Source organism: Lasioglossum baleicum, unplaced genomic scaffold (assembly GCF_051020765.1).
Source record: "Lasioglossum baleicum unplaced genomic scaffold, iyLasBale1 scaffold2581, whole genome shotgun sequence".
NCBI classification, from domain to species: Eukaryota; Metazoa; Arthropoda; class Insecta; order Hymenoptera; family Halictidae; genus Lasioglossum; species Lasioglossum baleicum.
In genome coordinates, this window is record NW_027471640.1 from 1 (window position 1) to 22,484 (window position 22,484).

Sequence of the window (22,484 nt, forward strand, 5' to 3'; positions counted from 1 at the left end):
ATCAATTCCCATAGAAAATGAGATTCCATATCTTTGGCGGAACTAGCTCTAACTTGCACTTCCGTTACAGGAATCAACACTTGATAGCGAATTATTTCTACCTCGCTGGAATTTGCTTTCGTGGATACCCCCTGATTAACGTATTACTTGTTACATGCGTGCACACGTGTGTATGTGTACGTGTCCGCATATGCGCACACGCACAAATACACACCACACACGCGTACCGTGTGTCTATGTATGTATCTAAGTAAATATTTTTTACGATACGATGGAAGAAAGTAGAAAATTTACCATAAGCTTCTTCTTTTGTCTCAATCTTTCCTTACACAGAAATACAACAGCGGACTTAAATACAAAACACATTGCGTGTAATTCCAGGCCTTTCTTAATTTTACCAAGAAAGTCGGAAATATTAAGCCATTCGACTCCTCCATAATACAGAAGATCTCCTGGACTTAAGTCGATCGGCTGGCAAAACGTAGTATAAGCATGAAATGTAAAATGTAAAATAGACAAAACAGATACTCGTGAACACCTGTTTTTTCCTCTCTTTTGCTCACCTGTTTGCAAGATTTTTGATGTTGCCTGAACAAGTGGTCGAAGATGGCTCCATATTCTTCGTGAATTCTTTGCATCTCGTTTATATGTTCTGCTACTTTTTCCATGCCCTTTAAAGCTTCTATAATTAAAGTTAGCGATTCCGAAGTTATTACAAATACGTATAGATCGATAAAATAAGTAACGCTACTTAGATATTCTGATATGCGCGCGAATAACATACGACATCGTCTTTTCTTTTTAACAAACATGAAATTTCTCGCATTTCCCTTGTTCGATTTATCGTGATTGCTAGTTAGCGGATTGTTAGTTAGGTTTACCGATTAGATGCAGATGCTCATCGCTCCGTTCATCGGTAAGGTTTCGAAGCTGTTGTAACAGCAAAGGGTATTTCAAAATTCGTTGAATAGGTTTTATCAAGTACGATTCTAAAGTTGACGAGTGTTGCTGCCTTGGATTTCGCGCTTGCAGGAACTCTTGTAAAGCTTGGTTTCCTTCGTCTGAATAAAGGAAAATTCGATATAATTCGATAAGACACGACGGATAAATTTTGTTAAATAAAAACTATCGATAGTTGGCTTACTTGGATGTAAAACCTTTTGCGCCTTTGAATGACTAGCACAAAACGAACTGTACAACTTGAAATGATTTACATAATATAAGAAGGCACTTCCAATGGAAAACAGGACACCCTTTGCAAAATAAAAACAACTATTAATAATAATAATAATAATAATAATGATAATAACAACGTATCGTACAAATATGAATGCAATATATCCAATATGCTTTTTTAATTCGTATTTTTTTCGAGTTATTAACTACGACTGGTACGAGTAATGTATTATTTATAAAATTCGATAAAGTAAAGATATAATTATTTCAAATATCACGCGTATCGCATACCTTAAATTGACTAGGATGATCAAAATTATTGAAATCAGTTTCCATCTCGATCGCGTGATCAAGATTTTGTAGAAATTGTCGTTGAAACGTAACAATCTCTTGTATGTTCCCGAATAGTGCGTTTATCTCTGCATTCGATAGGAAGGTTTCACGTTTAAGAGGCTCTAAATAGTTCTCGAGCAAATTATTTAAATTCTAAAAGCAATTTATGAATATAATATGACATCTATTCGGTTATAGAATTAATTATTATATACAACGTTGTAACTAAATCTAATTGAAATTCAATTTTCAAGACGCGAAAAAACTCACCTTCACATAAGTACGTTCAGTCTCGATTAATTCTAGAATAACTTTCTTTAATTTCTCAGCGTCGCTTAGTTGCCGGCTTGGCGTCAAAGCTTGAGAATGAGAACTAACAACGCTTCCGGTAGGACTAGATTTCCTCGTTTCACCAGGTGATCGACATATTCCCGTAACTTGTTCAGCCGTTTTTAATAAGTTTTCTATTTCAAATGAATTTGTGCGTGAAGTTTGTTTGCCATTTTCTATGTGAGATGTTGACGTACACTCCTGCACGATACTTTCTTTGCCTGCGTAGACCAACGTGTATATTTACAATGTCACAATCGAAATGTCATTTCACTGAATTTCTATAGATAAGTAATCTCTACTCTGCAACAATGATACACGCGTACCTTTTCATATGGGTAGTTAATTAAAGTGAAAAGAAGGAAAGCAAGTGTTGTTTTATTCAAGGTAGAGTATCATTGTCGTTTCAATTTATCTAAATAATTGATCTCTCAACGGGATATAATAATTTATAAAATAGGGAGAAAAAAGAAAAAAAGGGAATAAAAGGATGAAGAGAAAAGAAAAGAACGAGGGAAAAATAAAGGTAAACGTTTAGATGTAAGAAAATGCTGTTTCTTACTCCATCCGGGAGCTGGAACGATTAAACCAGAAATCATTTCTTCGCTTATAACCGGTGGGTCAGAAGGTGGAGGTGGGCAAACCAAACTTTCAATAATGTCATCGGTATCTCTCATTATGCCTGTGAGATCTGGCGGTTCCGTCCGCGAAGACTTCATCATCATGCATAAACCAACCTCTTCTTGTAATACGCTTTCCAGATACATCATGTCTAAATCGCTTACTATTGCACCGTTGATCACCATGATTTCATCACCTTTAATTATTCCTGAGAAACATGAAAATTGAAGTAAATTTAAATGTTATTAACGACCGCACGTGAACGTGCTTTCCTTCTCTGGCTTGAGAAGGAAACGGGCAAAAGGAAGAGAAGAGAAAAGAAGAGAAAAGAGAAAAAGATATTTACTCGGTTAATTTGTAGTTAATGTAAAAACTACCACAGTGTTCTTAATACATTATATCGTTTAGAATATTTGATTTTTTATTCGGACATGTGGTATATGATGTTATATACTTGGTTGGAAGAACTTCGTTATGAGGAACGTAAATATATGTTTGTACGATCAATAGGGAATAGAACGGGGATAATCAATGTTTTTCAATGTCATTCTCTACAAGATATTCTGTAGATGCAGACAAAAGAAAATCTGATTAAGGTCACTTGACTTTGTGTTTTCACGTGTATCTCACCTTCATTCTTAAATTAGATCAAAGAGGGGTGAAAAGAGGAACTTGAGCTTGACTAACTGATTTCCTATTTATATTACATCGAGCTATTTTATAGAAAACGTTTCATAGAATTCATTCAGTTTTCCTAGAAATTTCATTCTTCGATTCGTTTAATTTGATCACAGTTTTATAGTTATAATTAATATATTATAGTTAGAAAGACCGAATAGATGTGAAATATTTGTTAAGACAATATAATTACCGTGTAACACTGGTTATTGTTTTTGATTATTATCGTAACAATATCAGATATGTAATATTAGAAGTGATACGCGCTATTAGACGTACGTAGACGCGTGTAAACCGAGTATAGCATTTACTTACCATTTTGCATCGCTACGCTTTTATCTTCGACCCTGCTAACGTAACAACACAATTCATCTTGCCGATCAGAATTCTCTATTAATTCTGCTTCCACCGAAAAGCCCCACATTTGTTCCAGAGTGTATCTTTGTAATTCAACCTGATATAAGATTTTTGCGCATACTTCAACAATTTCATGGGTGTGCAGCTGCAACATGTAAACAATGATTTTATTTATCCTCTAGGCCAGTTCTCACGATTAACCGTTTCATTTCACCCCGCTAATGATAACTGAACGACTCGACGAGAAAGAAATAAGGTTTCGTAGGTTTTATCCAAGTCGTAGGTCAGTTTCTAAGAAAACGGACTAGAGAAATAATTAAAATTAGGATAAATTTCATGATCAAGATACGAATTACTATGCGAGTTCGGTTTAATAGTCGATAGAATTTTCGACATATTATTTTACGATCCGATTAATCGACAAAGATACGGTAAATAAGAGAATCGTTTAATTCGTGGCATTATTACTTACATAAGTCTCGATCAGGTCAGTTCTATGTGGCACGAAATAGTTATGATCTTCCATGTCGCGTCGTTTCTTTACACGAACAAAATGATCCATCGGGTTAAGGCTTTTCCTATTGCAAGCACTTGCAAGGAATTCCTCTACTGTCATAGCGTCATGGACAAATACGGATACCAGCTAAAATTTAAAGTACAGGAAAATGTTAACCGAGATATAGATACGCTATAGATATAGGTAAGCAAAGTGGCTGTTTCAATATTATATTTTTCGTTACTATTAGGTCGTCCCATAAATTCGTTCCTGTTTTTACTTTTACCATTTAAAATTATACGTCGAATAAACCTTTAAATGTTAAGAAAAAATTTACTCGCCCTTTTGTTCTACGACTTCTTCCTATTTCATTGACAAAGACGTTAATCATCGATATAGTTTATAAATTGTGACGAGGAATGTAAATATCATCGCGAACGAACTTATGGGACGACCTAATATGTTCGTTACTACTTATTACGAAAAATAAGTCACTTTCTGTATCTATCGGTGCCGATTACCTGATTATCCGGTACATACACCTTTACGGTCTTCTCGTCGTCTCTCGACGAAATTTGAAGAGATCTTCTACTGGATGCGCTATTCGATCTGGATAATAACGGTGGTCTTCTCTTGGTAGCTCCTCGACCTGCTAGTAGATTGTTGAGTAACGAAGGGCTTCGCGCGCATATAAAAGCGTGAAACGACGACACGGTGAAAACTCTTAATTCATTGAACGTCTGCTTTGTAGCACGAGATACGTGCGTCAATAAACTCTGCGGAAAAAATAAAAGATTTGAATCGAGGTGATTCTGATATCGAGATTATCGGTTGCCCCTACTAATCTAGCGGAAACTGACTCGTTGAAGTTTTACAAGATTCTATTTACGGTTCACGGTGGTCGATACAAGCTTCCGATACTCGACATTGTATAACGCGTATAAATTATGCACGTTAACGTAAGATGCAAGAATGTTTTTTACTAAATATTTCGCGTATCGTTTCTTTCAAATTTTAGAAGGCAGTTTTCCGAAATATTGTTCTACCGTTATCATTGCTATCTGTTACAAGTTAGACTAATATCGTCTAATCGCTCGTTCAAAGTATAGAAGAGAAGCGTACAAGTAGTTACCTTCGGGTTTGGTAATTCGCCACTTTGTAAACTCGCCATATAGCATCTAAGACGGAATTGCTCACAATGAAGTCGCTCTAGATTTTCTTCCCACTGAATAATCTGATTATTGATCTGTTGTTTTGTCTCTGCATCAGACACAACAGACTGTCGAAGATCAGCCATGTGTTTCAATTTGTGGTCCTAAAGGAAAAACGAAACAGATATATTGTATGTATATATATATGTGTATATATATAGAGAGAGAAAGAGCTTACCGATTCTATCGCTTTTTTCTAAGCGGAAATATTTCTTCCTGCAATAAATGAAGGGTTCCAGTTTTACCACGATGGACGCGCAAATGCAGCGGCACAAGCTGAAATGTATACTGTTCACCCAGTTTTCCAGTTCCATTTGACACGGTGCCTGATATAAGAAGAAAATCGCGAATTTCATGGGTGTAATTGAGAAGAAAATGGAGAATAACGGATAATAGTATTAGTTTACCTGAAATAGATAAGCGTCGCCAAATGCGGTGCTCAAACAAAATATGTAATCTCGTCTAGGATGTTCCGGTATCGGTTGCATTATCGCACCATCGACAATAATCAAATGTTTAGGCGTTGCTTCCATATCCCTACTTTCTTGAGAGTCGCAAGGATAGAAGAGAAGCGTAGTTCCCTTCAAGCAAACCCAATAACCTTTCCAACCTTTTTTCCTCGCAAGCTCGATTTGATGCTTCTTTCGCAGTAGCCATTTTTTTACGCTTAAGTATCTGCCGTTTAACATTACCATTACATTTCCATTAGAAACTGACAACCTGTGATCCATCGTACGGTATTATCTAGATATTACTTACCCAGCCTTACGAACCGCTCCCGTACAATTGAACGAAGCTGCAGTTTGCTTTCCCCGATACGGTGAATTTATGACACTCTCACCATCGTCGTCGTCGCTAACCGCAGTAGTTAGCGACATTTTATCGTCGTCTGACATCTACAACATTTACTTGTATTACTAGTCGATTTGCCGACTTTTCAAAGAAGAAAAAGACTTTTAGAGGAGGCATAAAGTAAGAAAATGTGTATACACGTCGTGTTCGATCTCGAGTATATACGTGAATATTTAGCAAACGATTCGTCTATATACATAGTTTTAATTACGATAGTAAGTACAACACCGACAATGACACAAACCGATTTACATTTAAACATAAATGAAAACATAAACAAGAAGAAAGAAAAATAATTGGCATATGTAGAAATAAGATGGAAAGAATAAGGAAAAGAGAAGAAAAAAGGAGGGGTAAGAGGATATGAACTACACGTGACAAAAATTATTGATGATTACTAATTACAGTGTTCATACTTTGTAATATAACATATCAAGAATACTTGGTACTTGCGACATATTTTAGATTATATATAGGTACTATTTTACATAATAACGATTCCTATATATTTCAACACGTGAGATTTTAAATGTGATAAAAAGGATAATAATAAAGTGCGAGATAGGAGGTGTAAAAAATGCAGGCAACGATAAAGTTCAAAGGTGTCAGTATCGATATCATTATAAGCTATTGGCACTGGTATTTAACGGAGACGGAGACATGTAAGGTAATCTGTAACGGGAGAAAACGGCAACGGCAGAGTAACTACTAACGAGAAGAGTAACAGTAATAGAAATAGAAATTATAATAATAACGCGAAGACTCGTGCCACTACCTTTTTAGCGTAATTTGTCATACCGCGAAGCTTCTCGCGTATTCCCCTAAGAGGCCTTCACCAGCCCAAAAACTTACGACTTTTTTTTAGAAAGTCGGCGTTGCAAGCGTCCGCCGTCATATGCGGATGGTAATGACAGTAGCAACCTTCCTTCAGGAGCTTCATGTTTTTCTTTGCAGTGCCGTTAATCTTGAACATGATCTCCCTACGAGTAATGCTGAGACCGTCGATGTAATGCTGAGCCCAAGTGTTCAAAGCACCGTTTATGATTCTGAGTAACTTGTAGTAATAACCGTCGCCGAGACCAAAGTTGACTTTTTCCTGAACGTTCTTGCAATTAAACCAATATAGTTTTTCCTCGTTTCGTTGATGCATATTACGCTGATTGTATGCCTCTTACAAAGGCATAAGTACTTTTTGCATTGTTTCTTGTGAAATGTTTGCAAGTCTGTGCAGCTACTGTTCAGGTTTAACAAATTCAAGGTACTATTCATGCATTTAATAATCGACCATCTCGGTTCTACCATTATTATCCGTCGTTACGTCGATACTCGGTCTAACTCGAATCGAAAGCGACTAATCTCTTTTTTTCTCAAGTGGATAAAGCTAATCTTCTATCTATCTCCGATGCAGGAAAACTATTAGACTCGTTTTCTCCCTTTCGTATCTTTCCATCGATGCCTTTATTGTCTTTTGGACGGTGGAAGGATCGACAACGACTTGCCGCTCGTAGTTACCGTAGATTCCAACGATTCGTCCGATTTCCCGTTCCTTTCTTAATTCGATTTAACCTAATTCCAGTTGAGTTGATTCTAGTAACGAGCAGCTGCCGTTCTATCTTCAAATCGGTCACTTAAGGCATAAATTCTTCTCCTCCGTTGAAAATTTGGACAATCTTCTTAACATGTTTTTCCAGCAATTTTCTGAATATATACAAAAATTCTGACTGTGAATGTGCATACGAAATAAAACATGCACAGTCGTCGTGCATTATCCATTTTTTCGTGAATGCCAAATTATCACGCTGACCGATAGCTCTCTAATCGTTAGTCCAAAAGTTCTTTAACAGCCGCATAGTCGTGCGAAGAGAAAAGACAAGGGAAAAGACGAGATTAAAAGAAGGAAGAACGCGTTTAAACGATATACTCGACGCTTGTTGCAAATAGCACCAGCGATACTCTCGCTATATTCTCGTTACGTAGCGGGAAACTATTATAATGCATTACCGCGAGATGAAAAACCTCTCCGATTATTTGTACATATATAATCTCTACTTAAGGCAAACCGTTTTTGCACTTTACAGATCACTACTAGGATCCATTTTATAGAATTTCCTATTTTGTAAAACTAGAACGAATCTATTTTAGAAAATCGACAATTTCGCGGATATATCGTAATCTTGTACTATATCTGATCTTTATACGAGTTTTATATATATACGATGTTTGCGACGTTTTTATTCCGCGATTAATTTGATTTTTTTTCAAGGTACATGCACAAAAAATTCCCCCTCTCTCGCTGCCTCCCCTCCTACCCTACTTTCTCTCTCTCTCAGCCACCCTCACTCTCTCACTCTTTCGCTCTTCCTTTCGCTCTATCGAATAAGATCTTTCTTTCTCTTATTAGTACTTTCATTGATTTGTTAAAGAAGCAATAATGAAATTTCAGAATTGATTAACAAACCGAAGTAATCATTCTATAAAACGTTCCTTCTCTCGGTAAGTTGGTAGATTTCAAAGGTAAATATTATATAGAATACTTTTGCAATATACGCATAGAAACGAACTCTCTGTATAAAAATATGTTACATTTTCGATATCACGTTCTCTTTCGCATTGTATATAGATATAGATATATTCGAACACCAAATCTCGTAACTTGCCTTTCACCACTTTTCGTTTTATGAATTATTTATTTAAACGTTAGAATTAAAAACTTCTATTCTTTTCCTAAATTATTCTTCTTTCCGTTCTTTACCCATTCACAACTATCGCCCTTTCATTTTCCTTTTTATATACGTTTTATACATCTGCATGTTTTTCTTTTTATATCTTTTATAATTTCACATATGTATGTTTCCTATCTCGTCTTCTTCTTCTTCTTCTTCTTCTTCTTCTTCCTCTCCCCGCTTCCTCTTTCTCTTCCTCTTGCTCTTCCTCTTCCTCTTCCTCTTCCTCTTCCTCTTCCTCTTCCTCTACCTCTTCCTCTCCTCCTCCTCTTCTTTTTTCTTCTTCTTCTTCTTCTTCTTCTATTTTGTACTTTAAGATTTGTCGCAATAACTTTTGTTCTCTATCCAATTACTTGTTATGTTTCTCTAATTTGTAAATTCAGATATTTTAGACAACCATTGCTAAGGAAAGTGGAGCGAAATGGAATGAAAATAATAGTAATGCCAGGTACCGAAACATTCGTATTTACGAATAAATATCTAAAACTAGTTAAAGGGGTCTTGGTACGTAGTTGTTCTTCGTCAACACCACGTGAGCCTGCACGTGTTGAAGAACATGTAAATGTAATTCTTCAAGGAGGACAGTTTCTACAGCTGTTATCAAAGAAAATATTCTTGTCTGTCGCAGTTCTTGTAACGGGGTTGTTTGGTATCGTTGTGTGAACCAAACAACAAACCGCAAAATCGAATATTTTCTTGAGAAAATTTCCCTTGTACACTAGCAAGCTTGTAATCTTGTGCGAATAACCGAAATATTCCCCTGTTTAATAACGTATGGCAACCGAACTTGGCATATGCGGTCGACCTTCATGAGTGTCACTGATATTCCCATTCATGGTGAAATACGTGTGATGTTCCGCCGGATAAACTCCAGACGGTATTGGTCCTCCGAATCTTGGAGAACCAGCTGCTAATTTAGTTAGCAAATGAACGAAATGCCAGCTTCGTGAGCAGAGAAATCGATCCGGATTTCTCGAAGCCTATTCGCAGAGCTCGATAATGATCGAGCTCACTTCTTGACTTTGCGCGAACGAGCGGTAAATTAGTGGTCCGCAGCCACGAACGTGAGTTGTTCCAGACTGGGGCGCTGGAGAGTAGAGAAGTGGTGCTGCTACCGCGAGGGGAATCAATACCTCGCTCGCTTGCTCGTTCTCCTCCAGCGGCCGAACGGGGGCTACGGCGGTCGGGGGCGGTCGGCGGCGGTCGGTGGCGGTCGGGGGCAGTCGGCGGTGCTCGGCGATGGTCGGGGATAGAGAGGAGTAGGAAGAGGTAAGGGTTGGCGAGGGTTTGCCAAGGTGCCGGAACTATCGGGTGGGAGAGCGCGCAGTGAGAAATCGCTAGGGGGAAATGAGTCGTAGGTATTGCTACTGTTGCTGCTATTGTCCTTATCGCCGCTGTTGCTTCTCCTCCTCCTGCACCTTTTCTCTCTGTCTCTTGCGGGATGATTAGAGGGCGAGGAGAAGGAGAGCAGAGGGAAAAAGGCTGGATGGATACGTTTGAAAAGTAGCAGCGTAAGCAGCAGCCAGAAATAAGCAGCGCTTTTCTATACCTTTTATAAAGCATAATTGACATCGAATGTGATGCGACAAATTGGTGAAACAAAATTATTATAGCTACTGAAATAATACGATAATCTTCCGCGTACAACGATAACTTTACATCGTATCGTATCGATATAATTTTATTTTTATGATTTCTCAATTTCCGTTATCTCGACCAAATTCGTTCCTCTTTCGTTCTTTCCTTCGATCTTTATGAAATTTGAATACGTGTACGTCGTATGGTACCGCGTAATGCCATAGTGAGATGCGACAAAGAGGAAAAAGTAAAACGAGAGACAACGCTATATACCTTCAGCGTTCAAGTACGACGCATAGAAATAGACTGAAAGGTAACTCGTGCAAGACACGTGAAGGCAGGGTCAGTAGGTTATCGACGTTCAACGAATAGATACGTGCTTTTTTGCCATATCGATAGCCACACGTTTCTTTGTGTTCATTAGCATGCAGGCTCCTTCCTCGTATGCCGCTATATAAATATAGTAACAATGCGACATGCCGCATTATATATGTATATATATATATATTCGTTCATATATATTACTGTTACTTTATAATCAATTTATGAATAAAAGGAAAAATAACTCCATAACGTGAAGCGAAAGATTGAAAACCGTCTACTTTGCTCGAACCAGATTCAATTCGATTACCGAATTTCCTCGCGTCCGTTATTTGCAAAATATCAGCACTTTTGTTTTCATCTTATAAAGTTCAACTAACTAAAGTAGTAGCGAATTGCCGAAGTGGATATATCGGGTTGATAAGGTCAACAACTACTCAAGGAACTCACCTCTGAGGACGTCAAGTAGCAAATTCTCGAGTCTGTGCTCTCTAGCGAAGCTTGTTGAACAATTCCATACCTCCCATCCCGGTCTGACATGTAATCCGATCTCACGCTGTCTTGTCTATCGAATGTACCCCTGAAACATCACAAAACAGAACACACACACACAAAGTGTTATATCTTAAGGATTGCGCAAATTTATAACTCCAAGTACAGGTTTTCATTGACACGATTAGTTGAACATTTGTTTCGATACGAGTTATTCACCTTTGTTCTAGAGAATCGGTTCGATTCGATTTGTATCCACTATCGTTAAGACTGCCCTCGTGTCTCAAAGATGGTAAAGAATCCCACGTAGAGTCGCGTTTATGTCCCAAATAACTTGGATTCATGGAACTAGAAGCACCAGAACCAAGCGTCGAACTACCAGATTGCCATCCATCCGAATGTCGAAACCACTGTGCACGTGCAGATTCTCCAACGCAGCTAGCACATCTTAAAATTTTTACGTCTCTATATAATAGACGTTATTTTCTACATTATTTTACAAACATATATTTAATTAACCTTATTTTCTACGTTATATACGGTAAAGAGCAATCGGCACGGGGAAATTATATATAGTATATCGTCTATATGATATTAAGTTATAATATTTCAAGATATTTCTTTCGAGGTGAAGCCAAAGCAAAAAATTATTCATCATTTTTCGACGGATTTTATAATTTAACGGTGAATCATGGAAATTTACCTAGAATTATAATCGCTAAGATATCCACGATCTCGATCGATGTCTCTGTCTCGTTTCTCCCTGATCATTTCATTGCGATCACTGTAGTAACCATCTCTATCCTTGCTATTTTGCCTTTCGTTGCAATAACGATAAGATAGTGGTAACGTTGACGATTTGTTGGAAGTAGAACCTGTGAAAATATCGAATTATGTATTAAACATGCATGGCAAATATTTTATTTGAGAAAGGAAACGATAAATTTCATCTTCGAGTGAAATTCATTAACTGTCGAAAGATTCCCGCAATTTTCACGTTTCTTTAGGCTCATTTATTAAATACCGATAAGTAATGTAACAGAATCAACAAGTCGAATAAGGTGTAGTTTAGTTTGGAGTATGTACATATGAACGAAGACTTTTAAGGGTTTAAACGAGATACTTGATAAAACTTACGTCTTCGTGAAACGTGAGGTGTACGTTGAATGTTCAACGGTATATTTTTTGCGAATTCTGCAACATTGACGCTCGGTTTAGTATAGAAGAAGGGAAGGATAGGAGGAAAGAAGGGAAGAAGGAAGGCAGGGTGGGAGGATAGGGAGAAAGAGAGGGGAGAGGGTAAGGAAAGGAGGAGAGGAAGAAAGGAAAAAAGAAAGGAAAGTGATCTTCTCCGACAAAGTAAAGGAAAAGGTAATAATAGTAGCAGTAGTAGATAAATAAAGGTAGGGAAAAATGAGGAAAAATGAGGAAGAAAGAAGGGACATGTGTGTAGATATAACACAGATGAAATTTGTCGGCAATATGAGAAATAAGCTTACTACTCACCTAAATCTTCCATGCTTTGCGTTAGTAACGCCTCGAAAGTACGTAAACTGTAGCTTTCAGCGTCCATACCCTTGGCCAATGTGTTCCTTAGATGCATTTCATACTCAAGAAGAAGTCTACTAGTTGGACTACCAGGTGTTGATACCGACTGCATGTTCTGTTGTTGATACGCCTGACCAACTGTACAACGACGCGCATTGCAATGCGTCGGTTGTTCCATATCCGAATTCCCATTCGATGAACTCGGTGTAGTCGCGTAACACTGATTATCGAAGATGACATTATCCGATGGCGGCGACATATCACCTGTGCACCGATTACGTTCCGAATCTAAATAGGTCCTGGTTCTGTCGCCTACGACAAACAGGTGCTTCATGCAGGAATTGGAAACGGTGTGATAATTGTATTCAGCTGTCGAACGTAAAGAATCGATATTTTGTTGCGTTCACGTTGATTCGACGATGTAAGTTGACATGCGCCATGCATCCCTGTTAATCAACTACGCACCCCTTTATTTATTTATAGACTATGCAATACCACCTTTTCTTTTAAACGCTTGGAAAAGACAGTCGCATGTTTACTATACTTCTCTAATTTATTAGGATAAACAAAGATATATATGTATATGTATATATATATATACATATACATATACATATATGTGTGTGTTTACGTATACTTTACTCGGTACTGTTATACGCAAACACGGTATACGTATTGCGCTACTCGAACGTTTCTACTTCTCAAGAAAAATATTACGTTGATAATCTTTCGTAACGATGTTGCTTTTTGAAACAGGGATGCTTCGTAACGTAAAGACATTCACTCTTGGTTCGTTTCTTTCTTCTCTTTAGCTATGCAATTACGTTTGGCAGTTGCCCTTGGTGCAACAAGTCAGAAAGAATAATCGTTAGTAATTGTTGATAATTTGAATTAAAGACGATATAGATACGTAAATAATTTAAGGATAACTAGACATATACACCATCGTTATGTACATGGCACAACAACCGTTTCATTAAATATAACATATTTCACTTTTTCAATATTCGTATTTATATAGTCAAATGATGTGCAACCGGTCAAAGAACAAAAATCTTGAGTATTCGTAACAAACAACGCGACCTTTAAAAGGAAAACGTAAAATAAAAGACTCGAAACTTCAGTCTTGTATCTTTACGTGTATATGTACGTACGTGCGTGTGTGTATAGAAGTGTGCGTGTGTTGCATGTGTGTGTTGGGGATAGTATATGCACATATGTCACGTGTAAAAAGAAATTTCGTGTCCCATCGACCAACGAATCAAGTTAGGAAAGAAAATTGAATTCAGGCTATAACCGGATACGATTTGAAAGAAATTTGAAAGAAATTTGAAAGAACCAAATGGATAGAGAATATTCGCGTATCAGATAGTGTATGAAATTGTTATCGTATGTACCAGCGTATTGACGTCCCATATCGTGCACGCTTCTAGATGTCTGGAACTTGGTATTATATGGCACCCGATAGAGAGGCGCGCAATTTTCATTTCCACTCTCTTGCATAACATACTTCTGATTATTATTGCTTGGATGATAATGATAATTGTGATGGCTATGCCTTTTTCTAGTCATCTCTGGTGACGTAACCGGGCTATCGATACTCGACATTGGTTTCAACATTCTTTTCAAGGTATTCGAATCTAAACTAATTCCACCGTTTTGTGCATTTTCGATCCTCATATCATCTGTACTCTTGCTTTTTGATTTCTTTTCACTATGATTATTATTCACTATGTTGAAAATATTTCCGTTTTGCAACTCCAAGTCTGTATAGTCAGCAGACTTCGTATGATGTAATTGCTCTTTTCGCAAAGATTTATTTTGTAATGTACCACCTGCTTGTGTACCTTCTGACTTTAACATTTCGGTACCATTTTGTTGAGTAGACGAATCTTGATTTTGTTTCCGACCTTTTTCCGGGGATATCGTGCTTTCCTCTTCCGGGCTATCGATCTGCAATTCAATTAGTATAAGAATAACTTGTTTCCCCAATTTTTCATTACGATTTTACATTCGATACGTGATATGTAATATCGTAACATCGTAATAAGTAATATGGTGATACAGTGAGGTGATAAGGTGGTTTACCTGGGATCCAACGGTGACCGTTTCGATGCCTACGTTTGCCGTCTTCGGTGCAGTTTGATACGTTTCGTTTTGTTTCTCCTTTTGCTTCGATTCACCTGCCTTTGGTGTCTTGCCTGGCGTTACATTGGTATTGTTGACGTTATCGTAGAGAGACGCGCTGGACGTTGCCGCTGTTATTTTGTCACGAGCTGGTGTCATTTCCACTTCGGTGGATCGTGCCATAGTCCGCGGTAGCGTGGAAGTAACTGTATCACGCATAACGAAGTAAACATGAAATGTAGAATGTAGGAAGTTGGGAGATGGAGAAAAACTCTTGATTAATTTAACGCGTGGTATATTTCTCGCTATTCGTTTAACTCCTCGACACGGACTGCCTTTTATACTTCTTTTATTCTTCGAGAAGGGGCGAGAATATCTGCCGCTTGTAATCGTAATATAATCATCCATTAACGGCCGCGAGCCGCCAAATAAGTATGAGAGAAACAGTCCGCCTCCAGGAGTCTCCTTTCAGAGAAATGACCAACTACTCGTAATCGGGGACTACGTAATCAAGAGATTGATTTATATGCTAGTATATATACGTCTTGACAAATATATCGTACCGCAAAATTCTCGATATCTAGGTCCTGGGTTTCGAAATTTGGCGAGTTGTTCCGAGGTCATGCAAGTACATTGAGGCTCCCTGGACCTACTTGGCGACGCCGGTGTCGATAACGGCTTTTTCCGTATTTTGTTGATTTTTTGTTTGTTAAGTGGTTCAAGCTTCAACGAGTAAGAAGAGGACGCTTTCCTTGAAATCTTGGACGACAGAGACTGTACGAAAAATTAACTAATGACTGTAAATGACTCGAATACTATGAAACCCGTTCTCTTATCTCATTATCTCATTATCGAAAAGTGTTTCGAACCAAGGCAATCTATCAAAATTACAATTCAGTGCCACATTATTTTACTTATTGCCTGTTCTTACGATAGAGGAAGGAAATCGGCAATAATAAAGGAGGAAAACCGATAAAAAGGAAAATATGCGAAATTCAACCTATGACATAAACAAATAGTGCAATAAACTTAGAAAAATGCTAAATTGCATAACTTATAAACTTACGCAACATTCTTTGAATTGTTTAGCATCTATCGGTGAAGTAAAATTCAATCCCCATGTATCGTTAGTCATCGTATCTTTCCAGTAAACGAAACAGTCTGACGCTTGTCCAATGCGTGTACCTGTACAATAATATTGACATCGGATACAACAATGGATTGGCTTTTAATAAAACTCACTTTGTCTCTTTATCTCCTTTTTACATACACATATACGCATGCGTGCTGCTCGTGCGCATGTGTATTATTTTAAAAAGTATGAAATATAATTAAGATCGGATAACAGTCTTACCTGGTTGAACCAATCGTACATCCAAAATTTTGTCCACCTGACTGTTGTATGCGGTAATGTGGAAAATACATTCTGGCGAATCTTGAATGCATATGATATTTACAGGAACTAAATCCTCAGAGACCTGCTGCCATTTTACAGACCCTCCCCCACTGGCACTTACGTGGAACACTTCAGCCCACAGTCTAAAAATTGTTTTTACTAAATTGTACGTCATAATAAAAGCATCATTTGCATTGGAATAGGTATAGATATAGATATAGATATAGATATAGATACAGATATAGATATAGATACAGATACAGATACAGCGGTTACTATGATAGGGAACGGATATAAATAATTGAAATAAAAATAATCTATGAATATTATTTAGCATTAAAATATTCGTATTCGTATTCGTATTTTGAAATATTAATATTCATCTGAGGCACGCGATATAACTAGTAAACGTGTGTGTAACGTTTTCTATTCCGCTCCATCCTCTTCCTCTTATACTTGTGGTTTTCGTTGTTTTCCTTCTCCTTCTGTGTTTCTTTCCTCGCATATTAGATCGATAATTTGCAATTGTTGAAAAAAATAGTCTACCGGTACGATGAATAAGAATATTATTCGATAAACATCGCGTTCAGTAGGCCTTTCTAGATAAAAAAGAAAAAAAGAAAAAAGAAGAAAGTAAAAAAGAATGTCGTATACAATACAAGTTTATCTCGTTTAGTACAAATTATTACACGTTATTATACGTTATATAATTATACGTTACACTGCTATTGGTAAATTGTATCGAAAATAATATACGTATTTACTGTATGCAGTTTTGTAATCTTGTATATCAAATTTAGCAGTTTATATCGTATGTTTTGCGCGAACAGTCGAAATGTTATTTCAAAGAAGGAGTAAAAATCGTAAGAAAAGCGATAAGGAGCTAAAAACCTTAGTAGAAATCGGCCAAATCAGGCCCAAGATAGGAACCAGATTGATCGTTGTGCACAAACATTGCCTTTAACATTGAGATATACTTATCTAATTTGTTATATTATACAAATACATATGCGTGTACTTATATATGATATAACAGAAAGAAACAGGCCTATAACGCGTATGATACTCGTACTAAGTAATAAAGAAAAACATATAGGCGAAATTTATCGAATATCTCGACGAATATTTTATGTAAATGTTAAAATAAAAATTTATGTTCTTTTCTTCCCTCATTTTTGCTCTTTTCAGTCTGTTCCTCTTTCATTTTCATTTTTTGTTATTTTCTGAAAATAAAGAGGACACGACGCATATTTGTATTTTTCATTAAAGAGACATGCATGTAAACGTTAAAATATCAACTAATGCATAATGTTTCATACGAATTAAACTTACAACGTATCGCGATCCCATTATCGTCGTATTTTGTACACCGTTATTATCGTACACAATTTTTCACTTCGGAATAGAAAGCAATAAATCTTATATGAAATATCATTTTGTAAATTGCAATTTACATGCGATACGGTCCTAAACTTCGTAGGTTAATAATAAGAGCATGCACGCAAGATAGACGCAAACCGCTGCTGGATAAAGTGCAGAAAAAATTGCATGTGTGAGAGGGTATACTGTAAGCAAGTGCCTGAGCAATATGCCCGATAATATCGATAAAACATATGATTACAAGCTTCAAATTTATCGTAACAATTGTCTAATTAATAAACTTGTATTCTTATCTAAGTATAATAAAACTGCATAGAAAGGTAACCGGATCAAACGATTAAAAATGCTGGAAGATGAGTTTCATTTCTCGAAAATTTTATATATCTATAAAAATCGTTGTAAATTTGTAATACAATGTACGAAACGTAGAACGGAAACGTTTTAAATCTCTTTTAAATTGCTCGAAATCATATGTCGAGTCTTCGACTTTGGGCAATAAAAATGTGATAAAATGGAATTTGAGCTGAAATAATGAGCGGTATAGCAAATAAACGATAGATGTGCAGGAATAGATAAAATAGGATATATATCGAGAAAACAAAGTGAGAATAAAGAGAAAGGAAGAGAAAGTGATTCGATCAAACGCGTAGATGAATGTAAATACGAGTATGTGCGTGTATCGGAGAGATAGAGAAAAGCGAAAGAGCAAGAAATAAAGAAAAAAAAGTAAATAAGAAAGGAGAAAAGCGGAAAGGAGGAAAAGAAAAAGAACTCGAGTAGAACAGTCCGATTAAATGCGTCTTTAGTCGACGTTATTACGATAAAATGTTCTACCAGCGTATCGTACATCGAAAGGATGGAAAACATGGAGAAACGTTAGTTAAAAAATTCATTGAAACGAGGTATAGTTTTATTTAAAGACAATGAACAAATCGAATGAAATAAAAATTCAATCATTCGAACGATAACACGGAGAAAGAAAGATTTGATCGAAAAGACCAAGAAATATAAATGCAAGTAGTATCTGAAATGAACGAGTTCTACCCGAGGAGTAAAGAAATTACAATGCATTTGATGCGTGTGTGTGTGTGTGTTTCTGATCGGGTGGAAAGATGGGGATAGAGAGAGAGAGAGAGAGAGAGAGAGAGAGAGAAAGAGAGAGAGAGAGAGGGGAGGGGGTGTATCGGTGAAGAAATAGCCTTCCGAAAAAGTAAAGATCGAGAATGGAGTCGAATGGAGTGGCTGAATGGTTGAATGGTATGGTATGCGCACCTCTTCCTTTCTCTTAAGCTTCCGCACCTGAGCAAGTGGCCAGTATCACCCCTGCGACCTCCGCTGCTGCTTATTCCGTTTCTCGCACCAGCCTGCCATGGTGAATCCTCGTAACGATAAGCCTTTCTGATTAGAGGAGCACAACTGCAAGACAACTTATTGCCCATTCTATTCTTCTTATTCTCTTATATCACCTGTGACTCTTCCCTCACGTTACTTTCGATTATTAATTCCCTTTCTTTCCTCTATAACTCTCGCTACTTTCCCCTTGTTTGTGCTCTCCTCCTCTTCGTTCAAACTTAATCTAACCGTTCTGTTCTGTGCGTTTTGCAGTGAGTAGCCAACCTTTCGTTTCTTCCTGTCTTTGCTCTTTCTCTTTTGCTCCCTAATTGTCGATGTTTATCGAAATATCAAGATGCTCTATATTCACTTTGATTGGCTCGTCTATCGACGTTTGGCACCGTGTTTATCAATCATCAATTTAACCGATGATTATTTTTTTATTTCATTCTCTTGATCTATTCTGGGAAGCACTGTAGAACAGGGTGAATACCCCGCGATATGATAAAGGACGTAGGAGAAGATATCTTTATTGTCACATCATTGTAGGTGTTCAAAAGTTCATCAGCTTGTCCCTGACATGATCGCTGAAAATATAATAATTCTTATTAATTTCTATCGTACCGTTCGCGTTATTCTCTTTTATAAGAACGTTACTCTCGAATATCGTCGATACATAAATCAGGAGAATAAAAACGATAATTAATAGAAGCATTTCCTCTTTGAAGTTAATTCCTCGAAATTTGCTACATTTCGCGTCTCTATTCTCCTCCCTTAGTTATCAAATTATTTCGACAACTAGAAAAGATACTTGCAGTGTCATACGATGACACAGACATTAGCGAGGTCAATGAAGCGGAACAAAGTGTTGCGTGGACGTGTCACGGATAATAATAGGGGTGGCGTCGCCGAGAGGGTTACTGAACCGATGTCGTCTTTTCACCTGCATCATACGCATTACTTTATCATATTTATATTTACCATTTTCCGTTTAAATCGCCATTAAATCGCTATTAAATCGTTATTAAATCGCTATTGAATCGCTATTTCACCCGAATACCGTACATTATCGGATAATACGAATTACGGATACTCCGTTACAACATAAGAACGGGGAACATTGCTACAGTGATCTTCGAGCATCGTACAAATATAAATGTATTTAAATAAACCCTTTATCGGCGATTAAGAATAATTCGGCAAATATACGTCCGTGAATAGCGATTATATCGATGTCGTTAGTTCAGATATATCAGCCTGTATATTTAGAAAACAAAACGAATCGGTTTAATATCTATTAATCCATCGAATACGTCATTAACGCGGAATAATAAACGTTGGCACAAATACGAATAAGAAAAACTGATTATACACAGCAGCTCCGAATTCCAATTACCGAAAAGGCTGTCGAACATATCGAAATATTATTTAATAAACTACGAAGATCACATATCACTGTAACTAATCGTGTTTGGTCTTTGTCGAACAACAAAGGAGAATCGACACCGCCTAGTCGAAGGTAGTTCACCATGAAGTTCGAGTAAACACTGCACCAGGCAGGATGCACCCATTCTCTGCCCAGTGCTCAATCAACGCCCCTTATACTTCTTAACTCTCGAAAAGAGTAACCCTCTCTTCCATTCGGGCATTTTTCCAATACTCATATTTCTCATTTTCTCAACACCTTCTGGATACACTTTTTATCCTATGCTTTTCGTTCTTTCCCCATTTCCGATTCCCTGTCCCCCCTCCTCCCTCTCTCTCTCTCTCTCTCCTCTCTCGTCTCTCTCCTCTCTCCTCTCCTCTCCTATGCTATCCTCTCCTATCCCCCACCCATTTTCTCTTGCTCCCTTTCTTCCTTTCTTCCTCGATCGTTTAGTCTATCTTACTTGTCTGCTTTTTATCCGTTCGTTTGCCACCTATTTATCCGTATAGACTCGCGTGTTTGGACTCTCGGTGTAATCGTAAGAAAGGAACTCACCATTGGCGGTATCCTCGCCACTGTGGACGTTGATATTATCTCGATTCAGACGTTGAACGTTCGGTAGGCGTTGCGCGATAAAAGAGAAGGTAAGCCGCGGAATGGCAGTAAAAAGAAAAGGATAGAGTGTGGGAGGAAAGATGGGTAGAGAAGAGACGGTAAGAGAAGAAAGGGTTGCGTGGTGTAGCAAGAGACGGAGAGATAAACGAATAGGTAGGAAGGGGTTAGGAACAGAATCAAAGAAGGGATGAGCTATCACTGTCGTAGTAGAGGGGTGTGAGATCACGGTACCCACCCTTCCCGAAAGCAAATAATTCGTAAGTGGTCACTTGCGAAACAATAAGAGGTAACCCTACCCAACGACCAACGTCGTCTGACAGAAACTAAAACACCTGACAATTCACTGATAGAATACTTATAAAATAAAAGATTACGCGTGTGAAATTTCCGATATTTCGCGCGAAATCCTCGCGGACGACGTAGCCATGGATACTGCAGGATCGGGTAAAAGAGGCGACTGCCCCGTTACCCACTACCCCTTCTTCTACGAATGCGCGCCCCTCGACCGAAAATGTCAATATCCTCTCTCGCTGCGCCCGCGATGCGCTCCATGTTACTCTGAACAGCCCTGTATGCGTTTTCCTATTCCCCTTCCCTCGAACGAACCCCCACCCGCTCCACCCCCTCCGACCCCTTCACCTGTTCCTTCATTCTCCCGATTTTTTTCTCTCTTCTCACCTCTTTCCCTTCCCGACCGAATCTTTCTCTTTCTCTGTCTCTCTAAATTTCCTTCTTTCTCACTCTTCCTCCCTTAGTTAGTCTGTTTGTCCATTGCCTTTCTCCCCACTTTGTCTTATTAAGCGAGTAAGCAGGCATGTCACACCAAGATCAACATTCTTTTTACGAAAATTTACAATTTACATCTTACTTCTTTCCTCTTTCACTCTATTATCCTATACACTTTTCCCTTCAAAATCCCCTTACTCTCGTCACTTTTATTCCCTTTTACATTTCATTGATTTTATTCGATCCAACTATTCAATCTTTCGTTAAACTCACCGTGAAACAAATGCAGGGTGATCGCTGTCACCGTCGTTGTCGCCGTCGTCGTCGTCGTCGTCGTCGTCGTCGTCGCCGTCGTCGTCGTCGCTGTCGTAGTCGCTGTCGTGCCGATATACCAAGGTGTAACCATAGTGATTAGCGATCGATAACAGGCATGCGCATTGTCAAATTTACTCGTAAAACGAAAGAACCATCCTCGTTTCACTCTCTCCTATCAAATGATTCATTACTAATAAAGATTAACGAAACTACATTTCTCATGATTTATGCGCCACATACAAATACACACGCATCACTCGCAGATATACGTCCCAGATATTTTCCAATTAATTAAACATGTTTAATAACCGTTAATTCCAATATATAAACGACAAACGTTTAAACATTTGATTCAATCATACGTATACACATATCTGTGATAGATATATACGGAACTATAAAATCATATGCTTGTTTTTTAAACTTACGAAAAATATAGTGAAAACAAGGA

General features: G+C 37.7%; 1 protein-coding gene across 1 annotated transcript; it reads right to left on the reverse strand.

Annotated features, from left to right (window-relative positions):
* Positions 1-4: 4 nt before the first annotated feature.
* Positions 5-19,058, reverse strand: LOC143221526 (protein still life, isoform SIF type 1-like; the record flags this gene model as incomplete). Its single annotated transcript, XM_076446954.1, is given in 29 exon segments — positions 5-131; positions 295-471; positions 564-682; positions 882-1,061; positions 1,145-1,253; positions 1,468-1,662; positions 1,780-2,060; positions 2,402-2,668; positions 3,454-3,640; positions 3,968-4,138; positions 4,513-4,767; positions 5,124-5,306; positions 5,381-5,398; positions 5,401-5,454; positions 5,456-5,482; positions 5,484-5,528; positions 5,610-5,877; positions 5,962-6,098; positions 11,127-11,256; positions 11,388-11,615; positions 11,872-12,043; positions 12,306-12,362; positions 12,675-13,028; positions 14,114-14,669; positions 14,805-15,049; positions 15,407-15,617; positions 15,910-16,028; positions 16,198-16,382; positions 18,892-19,058. Coding segments are annotated over 29 exon segments (5,224 nt in total), but the record flags the coding sequence as incomplete, so codon positions are not given.
* Between the last annotated feature and the right edge of the window lie 3,426 nt (positions 19,059-22,484).